Here is a 24,006-nt window from a genome sequence, read left to right as displayed (position 1 = left end):
GTAAGTCATTGTTAATAAACAATAAATGCTGGTTCAGAAAAAATATTTTATGTATTAGAATTATATCATAGTTGAGATATGTTTCATTTGTCATTTGTAGGTGAACTTTCAAAATAGTCAATTAAATTAAAAACTTTTTAAGTAAATAAATAATAAAGTTTTATTGTAAAAAATTCGAACATTGAAATAAAGCTAAAGTTATCCTTGACTGCTATCCTTATTCTCATAGTTCTTCTCAGAAGTAAATACTGTTAACAGTTTAGTATATATCCTTTCAATCCTTTAACAAATGAGTTTACATCCAAATATATATACCTGTAAAAGTCCATAGTTGCTAGCATGTGTAGTGTTATACCATGTTGGGTATGTTGAATATTCATCTATTGGGTACATCATTGCAACTTATTCTTTCCCCTCCATGATATGTCTTAGAGATCTTATATATAGTTTTAAATTTTACTGAATGTTCTATAATACCTTATTCAGTTAATTCCTTATTGGTAGACAATTGGGTTTTTTCTGGTTTTTAGCTTTTACAAGTGGTTCTGTAGTGAGTATCTTTCTACACATCTCTATAGGCACTATGAAAGAGTTTCTCAAGGGGTATTACTTTTGGAATTGTTGTGGCAAAGATAATGTTCATTTAAAATTAATAGATATTGGCAAATTGTTCCTCAAAACAGCTGTATCAGTATATTCCCACCAAATGTCTAACTCTTTCCCCCATACCTACAAATGTGATATTTTAAGACTTTAAATTTGTAGTTTCCTGATACTAGTGAGGTTGACTATTTCTGTTTCCTTCTTTGTGAATTCCTTTTCATTCTTTGCAATTTTTTCTGATGGGTTGCCTAATTGATTTGTAAGAATTTGTTATATATTTGGGATATTAATTCTCTGGTGTAATTTTTTGTTGGAGTTAATTTATTTATTTTTATGATTTTGGTCTTATTTAAGGCTTTCCTTCCCTCATGAAGTAACATTTATGATTCCTTTAGTAGTAAGTTCTATTTTGAAACGTGTGTGTGTGCTTTTAAGGGAAATTATTTATAATAATTAAATTTAAAATAAATGGGATTATAAATTAATGGGATTATAAGTATCAGTGATGCATTGAAGGCAAACATGTTCATAAATGGTTGTTTAAAGGGATATAACCCACAGAGTAGAACCACAAACCTAAATAAGTGTTAGCATGATACATTCATAAGGTATGACACTTGTGCAGGGGGTTAACAATAGAGCGGTATATGGAAAAACTACCCATTACATATTAAAGACTATATTTAATAGGAATATCTTATCAACACTACACTAATACTAGGGATAAATAATTAGCAGCTGATAGCTCTGGGATGTATTATGTTATGATAATTGTTTAAAGTTGAGAGTGATGATGATTGTACAACTAAGTGAAGATAATATAAGAAACTGACTGTTTAATCGGGATAGACTATATATGAAGTGAAATTAGGAACCTGCTACTTAAAATATGTATATGAATAATAAAATGAATGGAATAATTTAAGATAAAAAAGAGGGTGATCAGGCTGATTTCCAGGATATAATATATTGCATTTTTTGTTTTTATTTAAATTCAGTGTTATTGAGATATATTAACATACCATGCAGTCATCCATGGTGTACAATCAGCTATTCACAGTACCATAATATAGTTGTGCATTCATCACCACAATCAATTTTTGAACATTTTCCTTACACCAAAAGAATAAAAATAAGAATAAAAAATAAAAATAAAAAAGAATACCTCAATCATTCTCTCTGCCCCTATCCCAACCTATTTTTCATTTAGTTTTTGTCCCCATTTTTCTAGTCATCCATCCATACATGGGACAAAGGGAGCATGAGCCACAAGGTTTTCACAGTAATATAGTCACACCATGTAAGCTACATAATTATACAGTTGTCTTCAAGAATCAAGGTTACTGGGTTGCAGTTTGGCAGTTTCAGGTATTTCCTTCTAGCTATTCCAATACACTAAAACATAAAATGGGATGTCTATATAGTACATAAGAATGCCCTGCAGAGCAACCTCTCAACTCCATTTGAAATCTCTTAGCCACTGAAACTTTACTTTGTTTCATCTTTTTTTTAAATTCAATTTTGTTGAGATATATTCATGTACCATCCAGTCATACAAAGCGTACCATCAGTTGTTCACAGTACCATTATATAGTTGTGCATTCATCACCAAAATAAATTTTTGAACATATTTCATTATCACACACACAAATAATAAGAATAAAAATTAAAGTGTAAAAGAACAATTAAAGTGAAAAAAGAACACTGGGTGTTTTTTGTTTTTGCCCCCGTTTTTCTACTCATCCGTCCTTATACTGGACAAAGGGGAGTGTGATCCACATGGCTTTCCCAATCACATTGTCACCCCTCATAAGCTTGTTATACAATCATCTTCAAGATTCAAGGGTTCTGGGTTGTAGTTTGATAGTTTCAGGTATTTACTGCTAGCTGTTCCAATTCATTAGAACCTAAAAAGGGTTATCTATATTGTGCCTAAGAGTGCTCACCAGAGTGACCTCTCAGCTCCTTTTGGAATCTCTCAGCCACTGAAACTTATTTCATTTCATTTCACATCCCCCTTTTGGTCAAGAAGGTGTTCTCCATCCCACGATGCTGGGTCTAGATTCCTCCCCGGGAGTAAAATGTATTGCATTTTATAATTTTATTGCTGTTTTAAAGAATATCAAAATTGGATTTTTTGTTTGATTGAAAACACTGAAATAACTTTAAAAGTTTCTTAAGAGGTTTTTTAAAATTTTGATTTGCTTGTGGGTTTGTTATATTAATAGATCTGACTGTTAAATTAAAAGCTATGAGGTATTTATCACAGTGACTTTTTTTATTGTTAGGTAAAACATACAAAGGTAATATTTTAATATGTTTCACCTCTTTGTTTATTGACCACAGGTCTCCCTTACATTTGTGATAGCATTTTGGAGAAATGGTTGAAAGAAGGTTACATTAAGCAGAAACCTGATCAGTTGACCATAAATCAATATGAACCTGGGCATGGTGAATACTTCTTCTGATAAAATTCTAGGCATATACTTAAAAAACTAAGTAGATTATATAACTCTTTGAGATCAAGGATATTATTTGTTAGCCCAAGTAACTGCTTAGATTCATTTGCTTGTGTTTGTTACCTGTGTTAACTTTAATCCCTTGCAAATCTACACTTCAATTCATTGAGGAACTTGCATCTTAAAGTGTAAACAGATGGACATAAATATGTAACTGTTTGTGTGTGGTTTTTGTTTTTTTGTGTTTTTTTTGTTCTTCTCTCAATGTTTTATTTAAAGAGAGGAAAAAGATTGCCTGGAAAACATAATGGTAGAAACTGAAGAAACTAGATAATTTTCAGATAGAGGGATGAAGGCTAAATGGAGGTTTGGAGCTTGATTGGATGATCTTGCTCTTCTTTCTCCTCTATTTGAAAATATGGAAGACATAATTCTAGGGTGATATGCTAGTGAAAAATCTTTAGGTTATTGATTTCTTGTATTTGTAAGCAGCAACTTCATTTGATATTTATAGTAATCAAATGATTTTACAGTTTTATTAATGACATGGAGTGTGTTTTTCTTCATTTATCATATTGTATTATAATTACTTATTATCTGCCTCTCCATTTGTCTATTAGGTCCTCTAGGACAGGGTCTATTTCTTACTTGCCTTGTACCCTCACCTTGTAGTGAAGTTGCTTTTACTAGAAGGTGCTCAATTAACATAGGTTGATAGGTTGGTGGAGGAAGGCACATCTTAATTACTGAGTTACTTAGTCTTCTATTACTTAGGTTCTGCAAGGTGGCAGGGGTGGGGGGTGGAGGTGGTGGTGGTGTGTGTGTGAGTGTGTGAGGTTTTGTGGGTGTGTGGGTGGGTGGGGGTGCTGGTTGTGGAATGACTTTGGTATTTATCTTCCACACCTTCCTTCTAACTGATTTTGGATGTGTCCTAGTTAAGTAGTGACTCTTAAGACTTGATTTTAATTTAGAATGAAGTCACAATGGTGCTTTAACTTGAAGTTAAGATATTTTTAGTATAGAATCCCTTTAATTTAGTTTAGTCATATTCACTGTTACCTTTTAATTAAAATTGTAGTACCTTCCTGATTTCTAAGTAATTTTTTCACCATAGTAAGTGTGAGACTGTATTTAGAATTGTCTCAAATCTATTAAAAGGAATAATCAGGTGCTGTTTTATTCTGTTTTCCATTTCAGGAATTCCTGCCCATATTGACACCCATTCTGCTTTTGAGGATGAGATCATTTCTCTCAGTTTGGGGGCAGAGGTAAATAGATGTTCAGCCATTTTTATTAAGTATAAACATATGCTTTACCTTGTGAAATGTCTTTCGTAGGCTTTCCTACATTTCTTAATTAAAATGAATTGATTTAAAATGAAAAGATCTAAATACATAATATCATCAATACTTTCATTTCTTACAGAACACGAAATGATCACAGTCTCTCTTTTTATATATCCAAAGATTCATCTTTCAGCTCATCAGATGCCAGGAAAACACCTTTTTGATTTAAATTTTCATGCATATCACGTTACAGTTAATTAAAATCCAGACCTCCCTTGGGTATAGGCAACTTTTGACTTTATTGGTGCAACATTGCCACCTAGTGGCCAAAGGTAGTAGCTGCAGGCCATAGAAAACACTAAAAATGTGTCAGGAATTTTTGTAAACTATTCCACATACATTACTTGATTCAGTTCCTTCGAAAACTCTGAGTAGTATAGGGTAACATTCTCATTTTTATGTTAGAGAAGATATAAAAAGCGTGATTTAAAGTAATCCATGAAAACCAGAGACAGAATTTTAGATAGAATTCAGAATTTTAAATCTAGAAGAATGCTTAAAATATGAGATAATCTAATATAACCAGAGATTGCTTCAATATCTGATCTTGGTCCTGGAGACAAATGCTGGGTTTTTTTGTTTGTTTGTTTGTTCAGTATTTGTAAGGTTCCCGTCACTAGGTCTTCCGCTGGGCTTGTGTGATCATGTTGATATTGTGACCAGAGAGTTAGTGCTGTTTGTTTGTTATGCAAAACCAGCTTCTTACCTACACCTGTGGATTCTTATTAGCTGCTTTCAACAATGAGGAGGTGAAAGAAAAAGAAAAAGCCCTTCTCTGTCTGGTTTGTTTTGACCCCTTATTATCGCTTGGAGCTTTAGGGAACCAATAAAGAACACCCTGTCTTTTGTTCCCAAATTGGTAGCAGTTGAGAAGGAGAAAAAGGATAAATGGAGATTAGAGTATCAGCTTTACTGCTGATATAGAACATAGTTTTAGTTCTGTAGCCAAGTGGACTTGTTAATACTCCATCTCTGAATTAGAGACATACTGACCTTGTCACTGGTACAGCTGGACAATTGGATACCTCCCCTAGGGAGGCACAGCCTGTCCCTAATACATGAACACACCGAGGAGCATGTGTTAGATCCTACAAATCAGCTGGAGCCAAAAAAGAGAAAGAAAAGGGTTGAGCCAAGAAAGCTTGGTTCCACACTAACCAATCAGATAAGGTTTTCTTCTTTTCTAGTGAGTTACATGTGAAAGGGTGGAGAAAAGCTAGGAGTGTTCTTTCTGTACTTTCACTCCTAGGGGAAGTCCCTCCCCTCTTTGGAAATATGAGGAATAGGGCCTGAGGTTCCTTCAACACCCTATAAGGTATTTGCAGTTTTTAATCAAAAGTCGTAAAGAAGGAAAACCTTGCCCTTTAGTTGAACTGAAAATCTGCTGTAATCAAACATCTCCCTTTGGTGTCCCTGTGGGCATATGCATTTCAGCTGTATTCCAGTTTGCTAATGCTGCCTGTTATGCAAAATACCAGAAATGGATTGGCTTTTATAAAGAGGGGTTTATTTTTACAAAGTTACAGTCTTAAGACCATAAAGTGTCCAAAGTAAGTCATCAACAATTGGGTGCCTTCACTGGAGGATGGCCAGTGGTGTCCGGAAAACCTCTGTTACCTAGGAAGGCATGTGGCTGGTGACTGCTCAAGTTCTGGTTTCAAAATGGCTTTCTCCCAGGACATTCCTCTCTAGGCTGTAGCTTCTCTCCAAAATGTCACTCTCAGTTGCTCTTGGGGCGTTTGTCCTCTCTTAGCTTCTCTGGAGCAAAAGTCTGCTTTCAAAGGCCATCTCCAAAATGTCTCTGTAAACTGCAGTTCCTCTCTTAGCTCCTGTGCATTCTTCAAAGTGTCCCTCTTGGCTGTAGCAGGCTCACTCCTTCTGTCTGAGCTTTTATAGGGCTCCAGTGAACTAATCAAGGCCCACACTGAATGGGCGGGGCCATACCTCCATGGAAATTATCCAGTCAGAGTTATCACTCACAGTTGGGTGAGTCGCATCTCCATGGAAACACTCAATCAAAGATTTACAATCGAATCAACACTAATGTCTGCCCACACAAGATTGCATCAAAGATAATGGCATTTGGGGGGACATAATACATTCAAATTGGCATATTCCACCCCCTGGACCCCAAAATAACATGATCTTTCCATATACATATACACTCATCCCATCACAATATCACAGAAACTTACGTCATTTCAGTAACAATAGGTAAGTACAAGATCCCATCAAAATCAGTTACAGGTGTGATCTGTCTTACGGAAAAATTCCCCTCTAGCTGTGGATGTGTGAAACTCAGAACACATTATCTGATGCCAATATACAAAGGAGGGACAGTCATAGGATAAACGTTCCCATTGCCATAAGGAGATACAGTAAGGAAAACAGGGTTTAAAGGACCAAAGCAATTCCTAAAACCCTCAGGGCAAACTCCATTAGATTTCAAAGTCTGAGAGTCATTTATTGAATGGCATTGTATCCTTGGGGCTTGAGAGTGTGGGATTCCAACCCTTTCCAAAGGCTTTCGTGGCAGCCCTTTTCTCTGTAAATGCTGGGGTGAGTGCTCCAACATATCCACACATTGGGGAGACCACCTTCTCGGTCCCACCCTCCTCAAATATTGGAGCAGCACCTGGATTCTCTTCCATCTCTGGGGCACACGCTCAACCCCTTCAAAACAGTGGGGTGGCGGCCAGGCTCTCCCCAATTCCCTGGGAATGTGCTCCACACTCTCTGGGGCCTGAGTTGAGAGCACTCTTCCTGAACATTGAGGTGGAAAACCCACCCTTGACCTCCGGGGCTAACTCACCCTTTCCGTGTGTGTGGACCACTCCACTGTCCCAGCCTGAGACCTCTTGACTCCAGACCTCAACCTCCATGGCTCCATCTTTGAAGAAATTTTTCCTTCAGTTTGTTCCTTGTCTGTCTCCTCCAGTCCAGACCGGCAGCGGCTCCATCTATAAAGATCTTGCAAAAATTCTGTTGGCTTCACATGAAGCACGCAGGGGTCAAAGCTGTCAGACAATAGGACTTTCCACAAATCTTTTCTGCTTAACTCCTTCTCCAATCTTGTCTTATACTGAAATGGCGGTCGGGTTCCATGTTTGGATAAATTCTCACGTGGGGCTATAGCTTCTGGTGTTCCATACCCTGGAAGCCCGAAATTTTCCAAACCATCAGTTTCTGGTTTCTTTGAGCCCAAGAGTTCAGTTCTAAGTTAATCTCTCTCCACTCGCATTTTACTATAAGCTGCAAGGAGAAGCCATGCTATATCCACAACTTTTAGTTTTGAAATCTCATCAGCCAAAGCTCGTCGCTCTCAAGTTCTTCCTTCCATCTGAGACAAGGACTCAATTTTGCCAAATTCTCTGCCACTTTAAAACAACGATCGCCTTTCTTCCAGTTCGCAACAACAGAGTCATCATTTCTGCTCAAGGCCCCATCAGAATTATCTTTAGAGTCCATATTTCCACCAACAGGGTCCTCAGAGCAGTTTAGGCCTTTTCTATCAAGCACCTCACAATTCTTCCAGAATCTTCCCCTTATCATATAGAGACTTATTAAGGTATTCATTTCAGTTTGAAGCACCCATTGTGCTTTTTTTCTCTTCTCTTCAGTTCTGAAAGTCCTGACTCTACAAGATTGTCAAATGTTAAATGACTTTGCATGTAATTTAAGTGATTCTTTGACATCCCTTTCATCCACTTCATGAAGTTGTCTATCTTTTGCAAAGTTTTCAATTTCAGTTGGTTTCATATTTGCATTGCATTAGCTAGTATTTACAGCATCCAACAACCATTGAAAGACTGACCACAGTGATTACTGCGATGAGCAGAGATACCTGCTGTCTTAAACAGAGAGAAACATTTGGCAGGTACTTATTTTATGAGAAGTCTGTTCATCAATAAATCATCTCATTGTGATGACTTTTGCAACTGAGTGGCCTGGGATAATTGAATACTGGGTAATGAAGATCCCATCTATTAAATGCCTACTGTGGTACTATATCTCATTAGATCATCTGGCTTATGCTTTCAGCAAATAGCTATCGAGACTAGTTTGATATCTTGTAATAGGGTCTTGAATAAAAATTCCTCATGAAATATATCTTGAGATACCCAATTTCTTGATTGCCAACTGAATGACTTTGTACCTTCCCTAAGTTTTTTCAGCCTGGTCTCTGTATAGTTTTTTGGCACAGAGATGTTCTGATCCTGGAGCAATTCTTATCACTTTTCTATAAAGAATGACTCACAGGGCATTTCTCTTTTAAGAATTTATGGCTTTAATGGACAAATGTTTCATTATTTTCTGATCATCAGTGTAAAGTGGAAAAATAAAACAAAGAACTTAAAGCAATAACTGCTATTTAGACCTCAGCCATACTGACTTTGCCTCTAACGTCAAATTCAGTCCTTAAAATATGTATATATAAGGAATGTTTACTGCCTCAGAAGCCAAACAAGCTCTTCTTCCATTTTTGTTTTAATTCCAAGCCTCATACTTTATTCTTATCCAAGAAACTTTGAAATATTCATGTTTTCAGAAGTTCTGTCAAATGGATTTTCTTTACTGTATAGCTTTTTCCCTTCTTTCATCCTTTATGGTTTGTGTCAGTAGTGTTCTTAGTGTTAATAGGATAATGTTCTTTCATCCTAGTGGGTATATTTTTCTCCTGCATTTGTGCATATGTGTGTTTTGTATCTATGGCTATGGTTGCTTCTATATGGCTGTGTATAGTGATTTGGTTGTGGAAAAGAGCAAAATTCTTACATAGGGTATTTAGTTATCATAATACAGTCTACATGGCACTGAACCAAATCATTTTTCTTCTTTTTTATAAAGTCATATTTTTTATCGTAGACTGTAACATGTATACATGGAAGTGATAACTTTCCAAGTGCGATTTAGCAAGTAGTTAGCAAATTTCAAAGAATGTTAAGGGTTACAGTTCCACAGTTTCAGTTATCATTTTTCTTCTTATCCAGTGTGTGTCTAGCATTCAAAAATTCTGTGGGTGGACAAGTAGATCTGCTGCTTTATGGGCCATAAATAAGTAAATAAATGCTTTACCTTGTTTGATCATGTTAGTTGTTGTCTGTTGAATTCTATTTTCACTTTTAAACATTTTCCCTATTAACTTATGTTCTGAAGATTTTTCAATTTTTGTGTAATTTTTTCATCTTTCAAGATCTCTTGGAAGCCAAAATTCCCTTTTGTGTAAATTGGGTAAATGAGACTCATTGCTGGCAATTCTTAGAGTGTACTCTTTATCTTCTTTTTATGGAATAGGATCTCCTTTATTTTTGCCCCTACGGTAAGGTTAATGGCAAAGAGACAACCTGTTTCAGCCAGCAATCTGCTAACAGTCTGTTTCACAAAGTGACATCATAAAATAGAACATTCTGCTATATTTGGAGTCTAACAGCCTTGAGTGCTGGGTCTCCTGAATTTCTATTAGAATCATTTGTATCTACTCTGCAGCAAGAAAGCAGTATTACATCACTTTAGCTATGTTGTAGAACCAGAATAAAATTTAGAAAATCAATTGAGTTTGGGAAACTACAGTATAAGCCCATTTAGGTGATGTAGTTGGAACCAGTGGTTGGTTGTTAATCGGAAAAAGGCACTTAAATTGGGGAATAATAATAATAAAAGGTACATATATACTGGAAACACTTTATATTAACACATATAAATTTATTCACCAATATTTTGATGTGGAGCTAAGGCCTGCCTTTCTGTCTTTTCAGTATCACTTTCTTTAAAGTAAAGCAAAAGCTTATAGACACTCATGTAGTGTTTTTTCTTTTTTTTTGATGTTTTTATTTCCAGTACTTTATTGTTGAATTATCCCATCTGTGACAGCAATTTATTTTTGCACTTTTACTGAGTTTTTCTGTGACATTCAACTTAAATTAAAAATGATCTTTTCTTACTCAATTTTCATTGGTTTATGAAATATTTATTTAAATAACTACAATAACAAGTATAACCAGTACAAAGAGTTTGGGAACACAAACAATTAACTTTATTTTACTTATTTGTTTTTTATTTTTATTTTATTTATGATTTAAAAGCAGTTTTATTGAGATGTATTCACATAACATACAATCCATCCAATGCATACAATCAGTGGCTTTTAGTTTGTCCACAGAGTTGTGCATTCATCACCACAATCAATTTTAGAACATTTTTATTACTCCAAAAAGAAAATCCCATACCCATTAGTGATCACCTCTGAATCCCTCTATCCTTTCTCAGCTCTATGTAACTACTAATCTATTTCTGTCTCTATAGGTTATTTATATTTACATTATATATAAATGGAACCATACAATATGTAGTACTTTGTGTCTGATTTCTTTCACTTAGCATAATGGTTTTTTTTAATTTTTATTTTTTTAAAGTAGAGAAGTTATAGGTTTACCAAAGTAATATAAAAAATACGTTCCCATTTACCCCCCTATTGTTGATACTTAGCATTGGTGTGGTGCATTTGTTACAACTGATGACAGAATATTAAAATATTACTGTTAACTATAGTTTACATTAGGAATATTTTTTCCCATATGCCATCCTATTGTTAATACTTTTTAATAGTAACATACATTTGTTCTAGTTCATGAAAGAACATTGTTATATTTGTTCTATTAACCACAGTCATCGTCCACAGCAGGGTTCATTTTGTTACATAGTCCCATGTTTTATCTTCTAGCTTTCTAGTGACTTAGATGACCTTAAACTTCCCCATTCAACCATATTCACACATATAATTCAGCGCTGTTAATTACACCCATAGTAATGTGCTACCATCACCTCTATCCATTTCCAGACATTTACAATCAACCTAATTAGAAATTCTGCACAAATTAAGTATCAGCTTCCCATTTTCCCTCATGGTAACCTATATTCTAGATTCTAACTCTTTATGAGTTTGCTTCTTATAATTAGTTCATACTCGTGAGATCATAACAATATTTGTTCTTTTGTGTCTGGCTTATTTCTCAGCATAACATTGTTAAGGTTCATCCAGTTCATCCATGTTGTCGCATGCATTCCTTTTTAGAGTAGAATAATATTCCATCGTATGTATGCACTACATTTTGTTTATCTGTTTCTTGGTTGATGGACACTTGGGGTGCTTCCGTCTTTAGGCAATGGTGAATAATGCTTGTATGAATATCGGTGTGCAAATGTCTGTTCGCATACCTTCTTTCAGTTCTGAGTATATGCCTGGTAGTGGGATTGGAGGATCATATGGCAGTTCTATACTTAGCTTCCTGAGGAACTGCCAAACTGTCTTCCACAGCAGCTGCACCATTTTACATTCCCACCAGCAGCGAATGAATGTTCTTGTTTATCCATCCTCTCCAACACTTGTATTTTTCTCTTTTGTTAATAGTGACCATTCTAGTAGATGTGAAATGATATCTCAGTGTGGTTCTGACTTGCATTTCCCTAATTAGTGATATTGATTATCTTTACATGTACTTTTAGCCATTTATATTTCCTCTTTGGAAAAATGTCTGTTCATGTCTTTTGCTCATTTATAATTGGATTGTTTGTCTTTTTGTTGTTGAGTTGTAGGATTTCTTTATATATTCTGGATATCAAACCCTTATCAGATATGTGGTTTCCAAATATTTTCTCCCATTGAGTCAGCTGCTTTTTCACCCTTTTGACAAGGTGCTTTGAAGCATTGAAGCATTCAGTTTTGAGGAGGTCCCATTTATCTATTTTTTCTTTCTTTGCTTGTGCTTTGGATAAGGTCTAAGAAACTACTGCCTATCACTAGATCTTGAAGATGCTTTCCTACTTATTCTTCTAGGAGTTTTATGGTACTGGATCTTATATTAAGTCTTGATCCATTCTAAGTTAATTTTTGTATAGGGTGTGAGTTAGAGGTCCTCTTTCATTCTTTTGGATATGGATATCCAGTTCTCCCAGCACCATTTATTGAAGAGACTGTTCTGTCCCAGTTTAATGGACTTGGGAGCCTTGTCAGAAATCAATTGACCATGGATCTGAGGTTCTATTTCTGAACTCTCAATTTGATTCCATTGACCAATATATCTGTCTTTGTGCCAGCACCATGCAGTTTTGACCACTGAGGCTTTATTCTGTGCTTTAAAGTCAGGGAAGCATGTGTCCTCCAACTTCATTCTCTTTTTTTTGGCAAATCAAGGCTCTTTACCCTTCCAAATAAATTTGGTAATTAGCATTTCCATTTCTGCAAAGTAGGCTTTTAGAATTTTTATTGGTATTGCATTGAATCTGTAGATAAATTTGAGTGGAATTGATATCTTTAGCCTTACAATCTGTGAACACAGACTATCCTTCTGTGATGGTTAGGTTCATGTGTCAATATGGTCAGTGCCCTGGTCAAGCAAGCACTGGCCTAACTGTTACTGCAAGGACATTTGTGGCTGGTTAATAAACCAGAACGCTGGTTTATTAAATCATAAGTTGATTGCATCTCTGTGGCTGATTACATCAATGAAAGGATTGTCTTCCACAATGAGAGAATTCAGTCATCTGGCTTTAATCCAATCAGTTGAAGATTTTTAAAGGGGAAGAGAGAGAACTTTCACTTCTTCTTTAGCCAGCCTCCTTCTCTTGGGGAATTCACTGAAGACCCTCATCGAAGTGCCAGCTCGCAGCCTACCCTATGGAATTTCTCTTCTTCAGCCAGCCAGCCTCTCCTGGGGAGTTCATCGAAGACCTTCATCAGAGTTGCGGCTTACCCTACAGAATTTGGACTCATAAATCTCCACAGTTGTGTGAAACACTTTTACAAAATCTCATATTTACAGTTGTCTCCTGTTGGTTCTGTTTCCTTAGAGAACCCTGACTAAACACCTTCCGTTTGTTTAGGTCTTTCTTGACTCCTTTCAGCAATGTTTTGTAGTTTTCTGAATACAGTTTCTTTACATCCTTGGTTAAATTTATTCTACATATTTGATTCTTTTAGTTGCTATTGTACATGGAATGTTTTTCTTGATTTCCTTCTGAGATTGTTCATTATTAGTGTTTAGAAACACTACTGATTTGATATTGTATCCCACCACTTTGCTAAATTTGTTTTTTAGCTCTAGTAGCTTTGTTGTAGTCTTTTCAGGACTTTATTAATATAGGATCATGTCATTTGCAAATAGTGAAAGTTTTATATCTTCCTTTCTAATTTGGATGCTTTTTAGTTCTTTTCTTTCCTAATTGCTCTAGCTAGCACTTCTAGCACAATGTTGAATAACAGTGGTGACAACAGGCATCCTTGTCTTGTTCCTGATCTTGAGGAAAAGCTTTCAGTCCCTCACCATTCAGTATGATGCTAGCTGTGGGTTTTTCATAAATGCCTTTTATCATATTGAGGAAGTTTCCTTCTATTCCTATTTTGTAAGTGTTTTTATCAAGAGAGGATGCTGTATTTTGTCAAATGCCTTTCCTTTGTCAAGATGATCATGTGGTTTTTCCCTTTCGATTTATTAATGTGGTGTGTTTCAGTTGGCTAAAGCTGGTGGAAATGAAATATATTGGAAATGGACTGGCTTTTACAATGGGGGTTTATTAGTTCACAAATTTATAGTTCTAAAAGGCCATGAAAATGTCCCAGTTAAGGCATCAACAGGATGATACCTTCTCTCAAGAAAGGCCGATGGCGTCTGGAGTTCCTCTGTCACATGGCCAGAGTCTGCTGGTCCTCTCCTGGGTTTAGCTTCTGGTTTCCATGGCTTTCTCCAAAAATGACTCTGGTCTTCTGTCTTAGCTTCTCTCTTAGCTTCTCCCAGGGACAAACTCTGGATTGCATATCTTAGCTTCTCTCTAAAATGTCTCTGTCAGCTTCTTTGAGCTCTCTCTCTGTGAGCTCTCTTAAAGGACTCCAGTAAAGGATTAAGACCCACCTTGAAACACATCTCCATGGAAACAATTTAATCAAAAGTCCCACCCACAGTAGGTCTGCCTCCACAAGATTGGATAAAAAGAACATGTCCTTTTATGGGGTACATAGTAGATTCAAACCAGCACATGGTGTATGACATTAATTGATTTTCTTGTGTTGAACCACCCTTGCATACCTGCAATAAAACCCACTTGGTCATGGGGTATAATTCTTTTAATGTGCTGTTGGATTCAATTTTTTTTTTTTTTTTTTTTTTTTTTTAAATCATCTAAATATTTATTTAATATCTCTGGGAACACAAGCTGAATTCACAGATGCAATATTAAATCAAAAGTACATGCCAATACCTCCGAAATGGTTTTAATTTTGTCACTGACAATACGCACACACTGCAACTGCATCGCTATTTTGTTTGATTTCCTTATATTTAAGTACACATTAAAAATATATGTTTACATTTCAGAAATGTAATACATTAAAGAAGCCCTCTGTAAACAATCCCTTTTCAATATATTTTCCGGCTTTGTTTCATACATAAATAACTTAATCTACAAAATCATAAATAAAACTATCAACTTTTAAGGCCTGAGACTATATACAAATTTTGCTCAAATTAAGAGCTTGACAAAAGTGTTTTCTTTATATGATTTTATAAATAACATGCAGTGTTTTCAGTGTTTATCAATCAAATGACTTATTGTCACAAGTTATTGTCTCTCAATCAGTTCTGTCAATAGACCTTTCCAATGTGCTTAATAAAGATGCCATGTGTTTAAAAAGCCAAACTAGTTAAAAGACTGGATTTTTAAAACAGTAAAGTTGCTATTTAAATATTACTCTTTTTTGAAACCACTTCAGCATGTCTGAAAAAAAAAATGCTACTAAAGAGGGAATGCTTGTACTATCATTTAAATGTCAACTTAAAAAGTCTAAAATTTAAGAAACAATAAAATCAGATTAAATTCATATTAATCTTGTGAAAAATCTTCTATTGAAATTCTGTTACAGGAAGAGAATAACACTATCCTAAGTTTTACTCAAGATTTACTAGTTAAGACTCAAATTACTTTTATTTAATAAAACCAAAAGGGAATTTTGCATGTTGGCCATATTTCACTTTATAAATTATTTTTTTAGACCTTCATTTATAGGGTATAAAACTTAGAAAGTAAAACATTCTCATTAGATTTAAATGAATAAAACTACAATTAATACTAAGTTAAGCACTATCATTAGTTTTAAATCTAAGTTTCTAAGCTTTATTTTTCAGTATAAAAATGATCTGATTCACATTAACAGCCAGCCAAACTTCATGTTTATAAAACTAAACATTCTTCATTAAAGAGTACACAAGAAATGCTTTCTATGCTCTTATTTAAAATAAAAAAATTCTGATATTCATAATGAATCTAAATAAAAATTCACAAATGGTGGCTGCAATTGTCAACTTACAGCTCAACACAACTAAATCCACAATTATTATGCATAAACAATTCAAAATTAAAGTTTATAATGGAAATGTTAACAAGTCATTATTACTTTATCACTACTGATGGGTTCCACTAGACTCAACCAATCACAGTGATGTGCACATTTTATAGACAGACTGCTTAGAAAATTAAAGCTATCAGAGCTATAAATAAGGAATACATAAATATGAACACAGCAATGCCAAAGCATTAGGGCCTTTAAAAACAAATGAATATGATGCGAAGTAAACATATTTGATAGTTCTCTCTTAAGCCACTTTCCACTGATTTATACAGCTATAGTTTATAATTCTAAAAAAACAAAAACAAAATATTTCTATACTGCTGCATGAAGTTCATTCTACATTCCTGACTACAATGCAATCTTTAAATCCTCTTGCAGAGCTGGACATATCTCATCAGGATTTCTCCAGAAAGTCAACTTGTCATATTTTCAGCAGCATTTGAGTCTCTAACCTTTAGTGCTTCGGAGGCCTTGCGAAGTTCCTTAATAACTGATGATAAAGCTTCTGGGTTAATTCCTTGTTCACAAAGCCGTACACAAATAGACAGAGTTTCCATATCTAAGCCAGTATTCAAAATCCTTGAAATCTCAAGCAGAACATCCATGGTCTCCCTCACAGCATTCAGATTCGCCGCCGAGGCCGCCCCCGCAGCCGCCGCCCCTGCGCCGCCACTGTTCGCCATCGCTGAGGCCGCTGAGGCGGACGGAGGCGGACGGAGGCGGAGAAGGGCCTGACCCGGAACTCTGGATTCAATTTAAAAGTAATGTGCTTTCTCTCATTTCTGATTTATTTGTATCTTTTCTTTTTTTTCTTTACCAATCTAGCTAAGGGTTTGTCAATTTTATTGATCTCAAAGAACCAAATTTTGGTTTTGTTGATTGTATTGTTTTTTATTCTCAATTTCATTTATTTCAGCTCTAATCTTTGCCATTTCTTTCCTTCTGCTTGCTTTTAGATTGGTTTGCTTTTCTTTTTATAGTTCCTGCAGGGGTGTTGTTAGGTATTTGATTTTAACTCTTCTTTTTTAAATGTAGGTGTTTAGGCTGTAAATTTCCCTCTCAGCACTGCCTTTGCTGCATACCATAAATTTTGCTATGTTGTGTTCTTGTTTTCATTTATCTCTTGTGATTTCTCCTTTACCCAGTGATTGTTTACCAGTGTGTTGTTTAACTTCCATATATTTGTGAATTTTCCAGTTCTCTACCTGTTAACTAATGTCTGCTTCATTCCATTGTGGTCAGAAAAAGTGCTTTGTATAATTTCAGTCTTTTTAAATATATTGAGGCTTGTTTGTGACCTAACATGTATTCTATCCTGGAGAATGATCCATGAGCACTTGAGAAGAATATATATTCTGTTGTTTTGGGGTGCAATGTCCTGTCTGTGTCTATTAGGTCTAGTTAATTTATTATATTATTCAAGTTCTCTGTTTCCTTATTGCTCCTCTGCCTAGATGTTCTGTATATTGACCAGATGTTCTGTATTGAAGTCTCCAACTATTACTGTAGAGATATCTGTTTCTCCCTTCAGTTTTGCCAGTGTTTGCCTCGTGTACTTTGGGACACTTTGGTTATGTGCATAGATATTTATGATTATTTCTTCTTGGTGAATTGCCACTTTTATTAATATATATAGTGTCCTTTGTCTTGTATAACCTTTTTGCATTTAAGATCTATTTTGTCTGATATTAGTATATCTACCCCAGCTCTTTTTTGGTTACTGTTTGCTCTGAATATCTTTTTCTAACATTTCACTTTCAACCTATTTGTTTCTCTGTGTTTAAGGTGAGTCTCCTGTAGATAGCATATAGATTGGTCATATTTTTTTATCTGCCAGTCTGTATCTTTTGATTGGGGAGTTTAACCCATTAACATTCAGTTATATTACTGTAAAGGCAATACCTACTTCAACCACTTTATCCTTTTCTTTTTGTATGTCATGTCTTTTTTTTTTTTTTTTTTGTCTCTCTTTTTACCCTTTTAGTTACCATTACTGAAGATCTTCATTTCTACATTCTCCTCCAGACTTCTCTCGTCTGTCTTTTCCTTTAAACCTGCTGAACTATCTTTAGTGTTTCTTGGAAGACAGGTCTCTTGTTAATGAATACTCTCAATACTCCCACATTTTTGAAAGACAGTTTTGCTGGATAAAGAATTCTTGCCTGGCAGTTTTTCTCTTTCAGTACCTTAAATATATCATATCTCTGCCATCTTGCCACCATGGTTTCTGATTAGAAATTGGTACTTAATCTTGTATGTGACAAATCACTTTTTTCTTGCTGCTTTCAGAATTCTCTCTGTATCTTTGGCATTTGACATTCTGATTAGTATGTATCTCTTAGTAGGTCTATAAGGATTTACTCTGTATGTTGTGCTTCTTGGACATGTGTATTTATATCTTTCATAAGAGTTGGGAAATTTTGGGCCATTATTTCCTTGAATATTCTCTCTGCCCCCTTGGCGTATGTTTGTGTGCTTCATGCTTTCATTCAGTTCCCTGAGACCTGCTCAATTTTTTCCGTTCTTTACATGTTCTTCTGTCTGTGAATGTCGTATCTTCTAGTTCATTGATTCTTTCTTCTCCCTATTCAAATCTGCAGTTGTATGCCTCTAGTGTATTTTTTAATCTCTTCTATTATGCCTTCCATTTCCTTAAGTTCTGTTATATTTCTTTTCATACTTTCAAATTCTTCTTTATGCTCATCCAGTGTCTCCATAATATTCTTTATCTCTTTAACCATATTTTCCTTCCTCTCCTTGAATTTATTAGGACATTGTTTGAACATCTTTTATTTTTTTCAAATTCTTTGTTTGCTCTGACTTTTTAGTTTGTTCCTTTGACTGAGCCATATCTTCCTGTTCCTTAGTATGACTTGTCATTTTTTGCTGATGTGTAGGCATCTGATTATCTTGATGAGTTTACTCCCAAATGTTAGTTTCTCTCTTTTGTCTAGTGTTTTATTGTTGATCGGCTTTGTTTTAGTTTGCTAATGCTGCAGAATGCAAAACAGCAGAGATGGATTGGCTTTTATAAAAAGGGGGTTTATTTGGTTACACAGTTACAATCTTAAGGCCATAAAGTGTCCAAGGTAACACATCAGTAATCGGGTACCTTCACTGGAGGATGACCAATGGCATCTGGAAAACCTCTGTTAGCTGGGAAAGCCTGTGGCTGGCGTCTGCTCCAAAGTTCTGGTTTCCGGAAGACCTCTGTTAGCTGGGAAGGCACGTGGCTGGCGTCTGCTCCAAAGTTCTGGTTTCAAAATGGCTTTCTCCCAGGACGTTCCTCTCTAGCAAGCTTGCTCCTCTTCAAGACGTCACTCACAGCTGCACTGAGTTTCCTCTCCTTGAGCCAGCTCATTTATATGGCTCCACTGATCAAGGCCCACCCCGAATGGGTGGGGCCATGCCTCCACGGAAATATCCCATCAGTTATTGTCCACAGTTGGGTGGGGCGCATCTCCATGCAAACAACCTAATCCAAACGTTCCAACTTAATCCCCACTATTTTGTCTGCCCCACAAGATTGCATCAAAGAATATGGCTTTTTCTGGGGGACATAATACATTCAAACCGGCACAGGCTTTGTGTCCAGGCTCTTCTTTGACACTTGACTCAACTTATTCTAGACCGCTAGAATTGCCCATGTTTAACCAGTAAGATTTGTTTCACTATTCTACATCTGATTCTTGCTCTTGGTATGCAGTGCAATTTTTAAGATTGTTCTGTTTTTGTAGTTGTTTCACTGCCAGGAGAAAGCTTCCTTTTGTATCTTCCTTCTCTGGGAATCTTGATCTGTTCTGTTTATTTTTGTTTTCCCTCTATAGTTTTTTGTTTTGTTTTTGTTTGTTTGATTTTACACTCCTTTCCTTGTCCCTAGCTGCTTTGACTTGGGGGCAAATTCTGTGAGGAGGGTTACCCCAGAGAGGACTTTCCCAAGTCAGTAGTTCTCAGCCAAAACAGGGCCAGGGACCACAAAGGGGGTGCAGATTGGCTCCAAAGTGCCCTGGGGAAAGGGTCAGGAAAGACTCCCAAAATTTTTTTTGATGGCTCCCCAAAGCTGTGCTTTCCTGACCTGCCCAGAAAATGGCACCCTACAAGAAACTGTTCCCCCAGCCCTAAGAGGCGCTGTCTTTAAACCTCCACAGCCTCCACCCCTGTCTGGGGCAGGTTGAAACAGTAGCTCAGAGCCAGAACCCAGCCATCTGAATTCACTAATCAAAAGCTGTACGTCCCCTCCCCCGCCTGTTCTTGGGGAAGGGGATTTTTATATCCCTTACTGATGGGACTGGATCCCAAGGCGACCTGCCTTGAGAGTGGGGAATGGACGCCAGCAGCTGCCTTGTGGAGAGGGCTACTTAAGTTTTTATTGCCATTTATCCACCTGTTCATCCCAGTCTTCCCTGCATGTTGTATAGTGTTCTTCTGGCCTCTGGAGCCCTAAAACAGTTGTTTCAGACAGTTCCTGCCCGTTTCCTAGCTGTTTTGGAGGAAGGAGTGTGTCTTGGAGCTCCCTGCTCTGCCTTCTTCCCCAGAAGTCCCACAGTTGACTTGTTAAGCATGCAGGCTCAGCTGTTAAGAAGAGAAGTGCATGAACATATTAGAGAGTTGCCTATTACCAACAAACATTCAGGGCATAACTACACTTTACAGAAGAAATGGAACATGTTGGTTAATTGCACGGGAGTTGTTAAAAGAGCTTTTACTTCTGTGACCAGCATTGTCCTAAACAATGTGGGGGATACAAAAACATTTCCAGAATTGATAACTTTCCTCAGAGTTTAGACCTTTTAGACTCTCCAAAAGACATTTTCACTTCTCTACACAAAACAAACTTTTCCTCTTCTGGGTTTCCTGCTCTGGTTAATGATCCCACTGTCTACCAGTTAATTGATTTAGAACCTGGGAAATACTTCTGACATGTACTTTTACGATTATGAGATTTGTTCAAAGTTCTGTTTTAACTGCATCCCACAAGATTTTTTTTTTTTTTAAATAAAGCTTTGTAGAGATACAATTGACATACAATAAACGTGTTTAAATACACACTGGTGAAAGCTTCACCACACTCAAGATAATGAAGATTATCCATCACTCCCAAAAGTTTCTTCTTATCCCTCCCCTTGCTTGAACCTCAGATGCTACAGATTTAGTTTGTATTTTCTAGAAATTTTTTTGTAGAGGAATCACAGAATATGTACTCTTTGCCCTCTGTTTCTTTCACTCAACATAATTATTTTGCAATTCATTCAAAGTCAAAGGTCAATTGATATCTTTACTTTCTTGTTGGACAATTTAAGGACCTTAGAATACTTTTAACTTTCTAACACTTTAACTCCATTCCCCTTTGCTAATTTATATAGTTGATTGTGTGTTTGAAGTCCCTTCATTTCTTTTGTTTTGTACAGTCAGTGAATGTGTAGATATAATTACCATCTTGTCTGCTCTTCCTTTTTCCTTGTATCTTAGACCTTTCATCTGGGATCATTTTCCTTTTATAAAAAGTATATCCTTTAAAATTTCCTTTAGTCCTGGTCTGCTGTGGTCTAACTCTTGTTTTCAGTTGGTCTGCAGATGTCTTTATTTAACTTCCATTCTTCAAGGATATTTTGAATAGTTACAGAACTTGAGGTTGGCAGTTATTTTCTTTTGGCCCACTAAAGACTTCATTTACTTCTTTCTGGCTTAGTTATTGCTCTTGTTACCTTTGAAGGAGATCTTTGTTTATTTCTCTGGCTTTTTAAAAGATTTTCTTTATCTTTGTTTCTCTGTAGTTTTATTTTGCTAAATCTGCTTTTCTGCTTATTTTGATGGGATTTCTTATTCTGCTTGATGTTTATTGGGCTTCTTAAATATATGGATTCTGAAAAACTTTCTGCTGTTATCTCTTCCACTTTTGCCTCTGCACTATTCTTTCTCTCCTCATCTACCCTTTCTCTATATCCTTTTATTTCACTTACCCTTTCTTCTGTGTTTTCTAGCTTCTGTTTCTCCATATTTTATTCCAGATAGTTTCTTCTGTCATTAATTCTTTCTTCATCTATGTATAATTTGTTAATAAACCCATTCATTGATTCCCAATTTCAATTATGGTATTTTTTTAGTTTTAGAATATCTGTTCGGTTTTTCTTGAGATCTAGAGAGTCACTTTTTTTCATTTCCATTTTGACGTTTTCAAGCTTAACATTTATATATTTGAACGTGGTAAGCATCTTTGTTTTATAGCCTGTGTCCGATATTTGAATATTTGAGTCCCTATGATTCTTTTCTGTTCCCCTGCTAGACTACTTCCAGAGCAGGTACTGTGGCTTATTCTGATTCAGATGATTGTAATATTTAGCTAGGATTTTGAACCATTATTAGAAAATGCTGAATCTGTGTAGTATCAACTCAAAAGGCAGTAGAATTTCAAGCTTATTTCTTTTTGGACAAAGAATACATAGAGATGAAATAATATAAGCTCCCAATGGAGGTTCTAATAATCATTTAATTAAATATTTCAGAACAGTGTTAGAAACTGAAAAAGCTGAAACATCTGTGTATTGCATCCAGATCCTTAGATACTTGACCTGGGACTGGGTTCAGCATTGGGCAAGTCTTGTACTCTCTTGTTGCACACTGCACATTTTAATGTTTTAAAATGTTTACTCTGGAATTTATTCCCTGGGATGTCTATTTCTTGGTTTGTAAACAGCTTGTGATAAGACAGAGATTTTCTTGAACTTCAGCCCTCCTATCAGGAAGGTCTGCCCAACAGTTTTCCCTGTCTTTCTGGGCCTGTGTCTAGTGCTGGACTTTTGCTTTTTAACTGTTTTGGAGTTCCAGTGTTTACAGGAGTTTGGCTGTCTGCTCTGTTTCCCAGGAGACAGACCTTTCTCTTCCGGGTGTTTAAAGCTGGCAGGCCTTTGTCTCAGACTGTCCATGCTATAGTTTTTTTTAATTAATTAATTAATTTTTTTAAGTGAGATTGTTCAGATACCATACAGCTATCCAAAGATCCAACGTATACAATCAGTTGCCCGTGGCACCACCATACAGCTATGCATCCATCAACACAATTATTTTTTTTTCAATTTTTAGAACATTTTCACTACTCCAGAAAAGAAACAGAGACAAAAAAAAGGAAAAATCACATCCTCCCATACCCCAACCACGTCCCCCCGCCCCATTATTGATTCATAGTTTTGGTATAGAACATTTGTTACTGTTGATGAAAGAATGTTAAAATACTACTAACTGTAGTATGTAGTTTGCAATAGGTATATATTTTTTCTCTATATGCCTCTCTATTATTAACCTCTAGTTAAAGTGACATACATTTGTTCTAGTTCTTGAGAGAGATTTCTAATATTTGTATAGTTAATCACAGACATTGTCCACCACAAGATTCACTGTTTTATACATTCCCATCTTTTAACCTCCCACTTTCCTTCTGGTGACACACGTGACTCTGAGCTTACCCTTGCCACCACTGTATCAGTTTGAATATATTGTGTCCCCCAAATGCCATTATCTTTGATGTAATCTTGTGTGGGCAGACGTTATCAGTGTTGATTAGATTGTAATTCTTTGAGTGTTTCTGTGGAGATGCGGCCCCACCCAACTGTGGGTGATGACTCTAATTGGATAATTTCCATGAAGTGTTGGCCCGCCCATTGGGTGGGCCTTGATCAGTGGAGCCATATAAATGAGCTGACTGGGTAGAGGGAACTCAGTGCAGCTGTGAGTGATATTTTGAAGAGGAGCTACAGCCAAGAGAGACACTTTGAAGAAAGCATAGGAGCTGCGGATGAGAGACATTTTGAAGAAGGCTGTTGAAAGCAGACTCTTGCCCTGGAGAAGCTGAGAGAGGACAAATATCCCAAGTGCAACTAAGAGTGACATTTTTGAGGAACTGCAGCCTAGAGAGGAACATCCTGGGAGAAAGCCATCTTGAACCCAGAACTTTGGAGCAGACGCCAGCCACGTGCCTTCCCAGCTAACAGAGGTTTTCCAGACACCATTGGCCATCCTCCAGTGAAGGTACCCTTTGTTGATGGACATTTTATGGCCTTAAGACTGTAACTGTGTAACCAAATATACCCCCTTTTATAAAAGCCAATCCATTTCTGGTGTTTTGCATTCCAGCAGCATTAGCAAACTAGAACAACCACCTTCACACACTTTTTAGAACTGTTAATCATTCTCATTACATGCTACC

The 24,006-nt window shown here is 36.2% G+C and overlaps 2 protein-coding genes across 8 annotated transcripts in view; one reads left to right on the top strand and one right to left on the bottom strand.

Moving 5' to 3' along the window:
- The window catches only part of ALKBH8 (alkB homolog 8, tRNA methyltransferase), a 78,867-nt gene that overhangs the window by 9,950 nt on the left and 44,911 nt on the right, over positions 1 to 24,006 (top strand). For all 7 annotated transcript variants that reach the window (XM_037841318.1, XM_037841315.1, XM_037841317.1 and 4 more), the window contains 2 exons: positions 2,950 to 3,054; positions 4,260 to 4,330. In XM_037841318.1, coding sequence (XP_037697246.1) covers positions 2,950 to 3,054; positions 4,260 to 4,330 — 176 coding nt within the window. The remainder of the gene's footprint in view (positions 1 to 2,949; positions 3,055 to 4,259; positions 4,331 to 24,006) is intronic.
- On the bottom strand, positions 16,164 to 16,537 carry LOC119538404 (mitotic-spindle organizing protein 1-like). Its single transcript, XM_037841321.1, has one exon. It carries the CDS (start codon positions 16,487 to 16,489, stop codon positions 16,220 to 16,222), a length of 270 nt encoding a protein of 89 aa, XP_037697249.1. The 5' UTR covers positions 16,490 to 16,537; the 3' UTR covers positions 16,164 to 16,219.

The sequence above is a fragment of the Choloepus didactylus genome, chromosome 6 (genome assembly GCF_015220235.1).
Source record: "Choloepus didactylus isolate mChoDid1 chromosome 6, mChoDid1.pri, whole genome shotgun sequence".
NCBI lineage: Eukaryota > Metazoa > Chordata > Mammalia > Pilosa > Megalonychidae > Choloepus > Choloepus didactylus.
This window is presented reverse-complemented; position numbering and strand designations above follow the sequence as displayed.

Coding starts and splice junctions, on each gene's coding strand:
- LOC119538404 (XM_037841321.1), bottom strand. CDS start 16,489: ATGGCGAACAGTGGCGGCGCAGGGGCGGCGGCTGCGGGGGCGGCCTCG.